This window comes from Rhamphochromis sp. 'chilingali' (assembly GCF_963969265.1).
Source record: "Rhamphochromis sp. 'chilingali' genome assembly, chromosome: 20".
NCBI lineage: Eukaryota > Metazoa > Chordata > Actinopteri > Cichliformes > Cichlidae > Rhamphochromis > Rhamphochromis sp. 'chilingali'.
In genome coordinates, this window is record NC_137947.1 from 23,274,957 (window position 1) to 23,283,464 (window position 8,508).

Here is an 8,508-nt window from a genome sequence, read left to right on the forward strand (position 1 = left end):
TTATAAAGAGTTCCTTCAGAGTCTCAAAAGTAATTGGGCAATTGACTGACAGACAGTTTTATGGCCAGGTGAGGCCTATTCACATGAAGCAGACATAATATCTAATTAAGCATATTGATTGAAAGCATTGACATTTTTAAAGTAACTTTCCACTATATTTTAAATATGAGACTGAAGAGATGACAGTGCAAGTGGGAGAGCGCATCATTAAGCTCAAAATAAATAAATGAATAAACATTCATGAAGAATTATTTCCTTGGTTTATAAAAACAACTTGAAAACATCTAACCAAGATAATAACAGTCTTGAGGACGTAGGAATATATTTATCAGGGTCTACATTTAAGAGATGCCTTCACAACGCCTTTACTGGGAGTTTACAGCAAAGTGCAAACTGCTGGTTACACTCAAGAACAAGAAGGTTTAGAATACATCTAACATCCTTCCTTTCTGAAAAGAGTCCTTAAACAGATGAAACCAAGATTAAATTGTACCAGAACCATGAAAAGAGAAAAGTATGGAGAAGGAAACAATTCATTATTGAAACCATACAAACATGATCTCTCAACCATGCTGGAGGCAATGTAATGGCATGGGCAGTATGGATGGCAATGGAATCAGATTAGCAGTTTTAGTGATGATGTGACTATTGATAGAAGTAGCAGGGTGAATTCGAAAGTATATCAACCCAATAGAGTATGCTCTTCAGTTACTAAAGACAAAACTGAAGGCATGAAAGACACGTAAACAACTGAAGGTAGCTGCAGTAAAGGCCTAGCACAGCATCTCAGGGAAGGAAATGCAGCATTTGTTGATGTCTAGACTTCAAGTAGTAATTGCCTGAAGTCTAAAACCTTGCTTTTCACCTAAAAATGAACAACCATCCTTTCGGGGCACTGCTATAGCCCACCTCACTGACACACTTGACCATTTCTTGCATATCATTCCATTTTGTTCGTTCTTGCTTCATTGCCTTTATAAATCTGATGGGAAAAAATGTGTATTAATATTAGGTGTTAGTCAAAATTTGGACAGAGATTTAAGTAAATGACAAGTTGGCAGCACACTAAAGTCAAAGTCCAAACTTACTGAAACCAAACAGTTTTAAGACAGTAACATAATGTAAGTATAATTCCTAATTATATTTCTATCATTTTGGTGCTTTGAGTTGAGTCATAAGCTTCTCCATCTGGCAGAGATGCTGTTAAGCGTGTACTCCCAGTAGCTATGAATATTCTGTCCTTCCTCTTTGTGCCAGATTCGGCACTTGTCAGATTTTGTTTGGAATATACTGCCAGTTGTAATGTTTGCTTTGCATGTGTTTGTGTGAAGAGAAAGAGAAGGGAGGGTTTTTTAGCAATTCTTTACAAACCTTCTCCAGACCCCCAGCTCGCTACTCTGCAGTTTTCCAAACATGCACACACTTTCACCCTCTGACACAAACACACTCAAGGGACTGCTGACAGCAGGCAGGCAAGCAGGCAGGCAGGCCCGTTGTGCATTGGTAGTGTTTCTTAAGATCTGTGTGTGTTTGTGTGCGTGTGTGTGTGTTAAAGTGTAAGGCGTGTGCTAGGACAGGCAGACAGGGCTAGCTGCGTTATCCTCTTATCCCCACTGTTGTGGAATAGAGAGGCAAGCAGCTGGAGGGACTGCAAGCAGACTGATAATGCCAGCACTATTTTCTAACCCGCCATCTTAATCTTGTTACTCAAATGGTTGTGAAGAGAGAGTCATGAATTTTAATTTCACTCGTACACACACACATACACACACAGAAAGAGAGAGAGTGTGTGCATATGTGTACATCCCCCGTCTCCCTCACATGCATAAATAGTATCCCCACTGTGTCCGTGGACTTGCACTCTCTTCCCTGCCTCCTTTTTCGGGGCCTCTGTTTTTCTCTTCCTCCTCTCTCCCCCCTCAGCTGCCTGACTTAACCCCCCCCCCCCAATTCTCCGACATATCTTCCTTCACCCTTCTCCGGTCTCCCTCCCTCTGTTCCCCTCTATCTTCCCATTTCCTACATCACGACCCACTTCTCTATTTATTCAAGCCTGTCCTTCTATCCCTTCTTCAACTCATCTCTCCATCCACCCAATCCCTCATTCTCTGTTTCCTAATCCTGCTGAGAGAGACCCCAGACATCCGGTTCATCCCAGCTTCCCTTGTCTCAGAGCCCCCTCCTTCCTCTTGTTCCACCTTGTTCACTGTTTTTTTGGTCTGCACAAGCAGGGCAAGAATAAAGGGGAAAAAAAGAAGAGGGAGGCAGAAGCTGGGCCGAAAGTGGCAATAAAATAAATGACTTGCACCTTGGAAAGAAAATAATAAAGAAAAAAAGATTTCAGGGAAGGTGGGGTGGGGGGTCGAGTTGAGAGCCGATTTAGCCAGCCACCCATGAAGCTGATTAGGCGGCCTGCGATCAGGAGGAACAGCTTTGCTTGTTAAACTTTTCACCTCTGCGAGCTCTCAGCCCTCACCGTGTTAAGCCCCCCCCCCCCTTCTTCTCGATCCCTCCATCCTTCCCTCTCTATCCCTCCATCCCGCAATCTATCGCTTCCCTTTTCCTTCTGCCTGGTAGAATTTGAATGTGAATGCTGGTTGTAGTCCCCATAGCAGGCTTAGTAGAGGGGGCAGGCAGCTGCCCATCCACGCCCAACCACCCCCTGGGTCGTCTGCTTTCGGTCTCCCTGCCACCCTCTTTCTCACTGACTCTCTCTCTCTTCAAGGGTCACAGGTTGAACTACGGGCCGGTGCCTGGAGGGATGGCTACAGGAAGATAACACATATAAGGGGAGGGAGAGAAGGGAGGGACCAAAGGAGAGAGTGGGGGGCAGGCTGGAGCTGATTGTTCATCTTCAACAAAAAGGAAAAAGAAGCACGAGAAGAGATGGTGTCGAGTTAGCATTGCATATTTTATAAGTCAAGGTGCGGGAATGACGTGTGATGAGAGAGGTGTGCCAAGCAAGCCATTAAAGTGACACCAACGTCTCCTGCAGGATATATACAAGAGCATCTTTGTCAAATTATATTCCTCTGTACAGCTGACGTGGACGTCTAACAAAGACCAATGAATAAGCACTAAACACTTTTTCTGTGATGAGATATAAGAGAAAAAAAAAAAAGTTTAAAAAACACTAAGTCAAAAAGGTACAAGGAATGTGTGGTTGAACATATTTTAACCTTAAACATACTGTATTGTTGGTGAAGTTGCAGCATATAGCAGCTGAAAGCTGGTAGGTTATTGTGTCAGTCTAAAATCAGATAACTAAATCAGATGGCCTGTAGGGACTCAGATTTCACAGCACCCTTCTTCAGAGCAGAAGTCAAAAAAATCTCTTTTAGACATTGTTTTTTTAAAAATATGGCTTTACAATTGTGATATGGAGAAAACCCCTGCAATGTTGGTTCGATTCTGCTGTGGGCCCATTGTTGAATATCATCCTTGCTACGCCTTCCTCCTGACTCTTTCTATCACTATCACATAACAAGGCAAAATGTCATGAATAAAACAACCTCATGGCTTTATGACATTGGGTCAAATTAATTATATTTTTTTAGGTTTCAAATGTGAATTGTAAATTATGCACAAATGACCAACTCCTGAATATTAGCATCAGATTGAAGAAAACATGTAATTTCAATTACTTTAAATATGACATGGTTGTTTTTACCACATGGGCTGGTCTGAGTATGGGGATTTTCCACACAACATTCTGTAGGGTTTACAGAGAATCACCCACAAAAGAAAAAATATCCTGTTGGCGTTTCTCTGAGCAAAAATATCTTCTTGATGTGAAGTGTCAAAGGAGAAAGGGCAGCCTGCTTCAAGCTTATAGAAAAATCACAGCAACTCAAATAACCACTCGTTACAACCAAGGTACGCAGAAGAGCATCTCTGAACACACAGCTTGAGGCAGATGGGCTACAGCAGCAGAAGACCATTCCAAGTGCTCCTCCTGTCAGCTATGAACAGGGAACCAAGGCTAACATTTACGAATATACAGCAATATTAAAGATTAGAAGTTTGGAAAAACATTGCCTGGTTCGGACAATGGGACAATTTGGCCTAAACAATATGAAAGCATGGTTTGTAGAAACAGTTCAGGCTGGTGATTTTGTAATTTTCTTTAGACACCTTGGGCCCCAACTGAGCATCATTTAAATGCCACAGACCATGTATCTTTTTATGACCGTAGTGTGCACATCTTCTGATGGCTGCTTGCACATCACAAAGATCATATCAATTCAAACTGTTTTTCAATATGTCAATGAGTTCATCTGATCTCAATCTAGTACAGCGCCTTTGAGATGTTGTTATTATTATTATTGTTATTATTATTTGTAGCAAGTTATATCTAATAAACTGCCGAATGTAATGGATATAGGTGCTTTTAAGGTGTTTTTATTTCCTGTTAACTTTCCGTGTATGTGTCTCATATAAAATGTTCAGTATTTGAATTTATGTATACATTTAATTAATATAGTCAGTCTTTTCTTTTCTTCTCTTTTCTTTAACACACTGGTGTCAGAAATGAAACAGAATCCTGAATGAATATCTAATAAGAATTTCTGTAAGGTTTTTGGCCTGTTTATTTATTGTTTTCTATGTTTTGTGTTTTTCAGATGCTGAGGGAGGGAAAAGAAGTATACGATGAGAATATCCACTATCCTCACCTAATCACATTGACCAAAGGACCCCAACCTGTCAGCCTCACTCAGTAATACAGAACAAGTGAGCCTTTAACTGTATACAGTTCCTTTGTATTACTTGCTAGATATTTTAATTTAGCATCAAAAAGCTACTGTCCATCTAAAAGTAGTCTCTCACCAGCCATCCCTTTAACCAGGTGGCCTGCCATTCTTGTAATTGACCAAACATCTAAGCTCTAGTCAGCCTGTTACTCATCCCTTTTCTTAATCTTTCATCCAAGAAAGGGGATCACATTGCTAAACTGTCATCTGGCCAACCAGGTAACCTTTGAGTACTGTGTCAGACCTTTAGTGACCTTCACTAGCCAGTTAGTTGCTTAGTCAGTTAACCAGCTATTCAATCAGTCAGTTGCACTGACATTTTCTCCATTGTTCCTGATACAGGTGGCAGTTGTTCAGTCAGTTGCCCCGATTAAACTTAGTCAGCATTAATCCATGCCGCTGTGTTTCTGGCCTCAGCATGGAGGCCTGCTCTACTTCATTAACTGTTACAGGCTGCTCACAGCTTCCTCTCTTTCCTATTTTAATGTCTTTAAATGCAACTCATTCATCCCAGTCAGAGGTCAATATTAAGAATTTATTTTCTACATTGCATTTGCATATTATGCACGTTCAGACTAACGAGCTACAGATTGGATTTGATACAACAAAATTGCATTTTCAAAGCTCTGTTGATGATATATTCTGTGTTTTAACTGTACAACAGACATTTGTTCTGAGTACCTGAAACTTCTGCTTGACTGGTATTTTGTTTTTAAAAAAATCAAAATGCTGTTGATGAAATTATTAATCAGACTTACTTGTCATCCTCAGCTGCATATTTTCAGCAGGCTGCACTCAAAACAGTTACCGACAGTGCAAAGATATGAAACATAACAGCTACTGGTTTGAACCTTCAGGACATGTGTGTGTATCTAAAGAGAGAAGAAATACATACACAAATAATGACATCACCATTTGCATTTATTGATAAGTGACCCTGAAACTGTGGAATCAATAAATTATATTAGTATTTTTTTGTGAAGTAGATTTATTAATTATCCCTCAGTTTCCACTAAGTAAAGACAATCTGCTGCTATTACTAACTGGCATGTTCACCATGCTCTGTGACTGCAGCACCTTGATCTAAAGTCCTGCCAGCCAGGAGCAGCTTAGATCTCTCAGTGTGACATGGCTGTATGTAAACGCCTATGATTTATTGAGCGCATTGCTTTTATTAAACAGTAGGCCTATTTGTTAATTAAGTTTTTCTTGTGTGGAACAAAAATATTTTACCATTTCATGAATCAGAAAAGGGTTTGTTTCTTTTCTTTCCTTCCCTGCGCCACAAATACAGAATACCTAAAAATATCTTTTTTAGTATTCATGTGACTAGAATACGAGAACAGCAACACACAGCTCAGTGATTTTAATGATGATGATGATGAGGATTTTAAATTAAAAAATTTTTTTTGTGGAATCATCCCTCAAAATCAATACGATAATAATATGATAATTGCTTTTACTTCTGCTGCTTACTGCATTTTTTCCCAGCTGCTCTACTCAGGTCTTTTCTCATGCATTCACCTGTTTCCTGTTTCTGCTATCGTTACAAAAAAACAGCAAGTGCCAGTGGGTCACTCAAATCTAAAGCTGTACCTAACACTGCAGGGGGGTTTCCATAATTCACTGTGATTCATTACCTTATACAGCAGCCAAGAAGCTATGCAGAATCTCCTGGTCGCCAGTGTTTACATTGTTCATATTAAAAAAGAATTCGCTGGTAGAGAATGCCAGTTTATTAGTGGTTTTGGGGGGTTTCAATTATTCAAAACTGTTTCCAGTGCAAAGATTTGAAAGGTTATTTAGTAATGTTATCTTTCTTCTGTACTGCAGTTTACTGTGTATGTCACATATATGTAGGATAACATAAATGTCCTCACAGCTGATTCTGAATATAGTGTTTTCATCACTGTCTAGTGTGACATCACCAGTGCTACCAGTTCGGTATTAGGCATCACTGTTTACTGTGGCCTCTGTGCTACTGTGCTGCTTCTTTCCAAATTATTGCCTGTGTTACTGGCAAAATCTTCTCCTGTGACGCCTTCAAACATGAACACACCGTCAGTTCTGTATTTATGATACTAATGCTTAGACTTAACACTTCTCACTGTGACAACAGACATTCAAGAAACTGCTGACAGGTGGCATTATTCTGATTTTGCTGCCTAATATCAGAAATATGGGGAAATCCTTAAAAAATGTTAATTTGCAGGCCATATCCACAGTACTTTGTGAGAGTGTAAGGTTGGTTTTTGTTTTTTCCATTGATCTTTGTACAGAGCCTCCTGTTAGTGGTGTGGAAGAATAGCTGTAAGAGTTTTTATAATTGAGTTTTTTGATTGCATAATATTCAGATAAAATGTCAGATATATCAATAAAAATGTAATGACTTTTATGTATGTGGACATGGCCTTATGTAGTGAGTTTCTCCATTCAGTATTTTCCTTCTTCAGTGTAAATTTATGAGTGGGTGTTTTTTTTTTTCTTTTCTTTTTTTGTGGACAAATAAAGAAAACACATTTGCTTCAAAATGCTGACTTTCTCTTTAATTTGTCAATTTAAAAAATATGCTGTACCAGTATATCATGTATTAAATGCTTCCATATACTGCTTTATCCATATACAAAACAAACGTACTTTTAAAATGTCAATGCAACAAAAACCAAGAAAACAATTACAAAAACACAGTTTATCCTTCTTAGATAGATTTTATTAGATGGGATATATTTGTTATTTTTCCTGAATAAATGGTCACTATAGAAAATTTGTGTCTCACTATTGAAATTTAGACTTAAATGTTCACAAATGTACTTAGTTTTCTCCAGGCCCAGATCATCTGTGGACTGTGTTTGAAACACAATGGCCTCCTGCAGGCTAAGCTGGCTGCAGACAAGGTAACACACACATATGCGCTCACACACATGCACACATATCAAGCCCAGTCAACAGTCTTCCCCTCCACAGGAAGAAAAGAGAGAGGGATAAAGGAGGGAGGGAAGGGAGTACACAGCAGCTAATCCTGCAGGCTCACTCTTCTGTTTATCTGTCAGAAGAAGGGGGGGGAGAGTTTGTAGAAAGGGGGGCAACCAACGAGGCCTCCTGATCTGTCTTTTGATATTTTAAAGAGGTCTGTTCTCTCCTCCCCAACATTCTGCTGGAGAGGCGGAGAGGACAGATAGAAAGACACTACAGACAGCAGCAGAGAGGGAAAGGCAAAGGCTGGAAAAAGACAAAAAGGCAGAGGAGGAGGAGGAAAACGAGAAATGGGACAAGATACGCTGAATGGCAGGGAGCAAAGGCAGATTGAAACAGCTGGAAATGAGGTGAAACTAGATCGAAACAGCAGGGAAAAGCTTCGGCCTTGAAAGAAAAGGGAAGTTGACTGAGAGACTGAGATTGACCGGCCAAGTGAGTGATCGAACAGAGAAAAAGAGCGCGACAGAGTGCTCCCAGCTCGACACAAGGGCCCCATTAACTTGACCACTTGCCCTTTGCACACAAAGGCAGGGCCAGCCCACTGCCCCTCCCACCCAATTATCCACGATTAGGCTCAGTGCACTGTGTCAAGATGGAGAGGGAAGGAAAAGAAGAGAGGGGAGAAATGCGAGCACAGGGAGGAGGAAGAAGGGGACAGAAAGAGCAAAGGAAAGAGAGCAAGGACTTAAAGGGGGAATGATGACAGGAAACAAAATTGTCATTAACAATGAATGCATTCGAACATTTTATTGAGCACCCTTCATGCAAAGGAGTCTTGTAG

General features: G+C 40.2%; 1 protein-coding gene across 1 annotated transcript in view; it reads left to right on the forward strand.

Moving 5' to 3' along the window:
• camkmt (calmodulin-lysine N-methyltransferase) overlaps nucleotides 1-7,288 on the forward strand; it is a gene marked incomplete at its 5' end in the record, with an annotated part of 119,905 nt that extends 112,617 nt beyond the window's left edge. The window contains one exon of the mRNA XM_080869137.1: nucleotides 4,623-7,288. Within this exon, the coding sequence (XP_080725263.1) occupies nucleotides 4,623-4,721 (99 nt within the window). The 3' untranslated portion in view covers nucleotides 4,722-7,288. The remainder of the gene's footprint in view (nucleotides 1-4,622) is intronic.
• Between the last annotated feature and the right edge of the window lie 1,220 nt (nucleotides 7,289-8,508).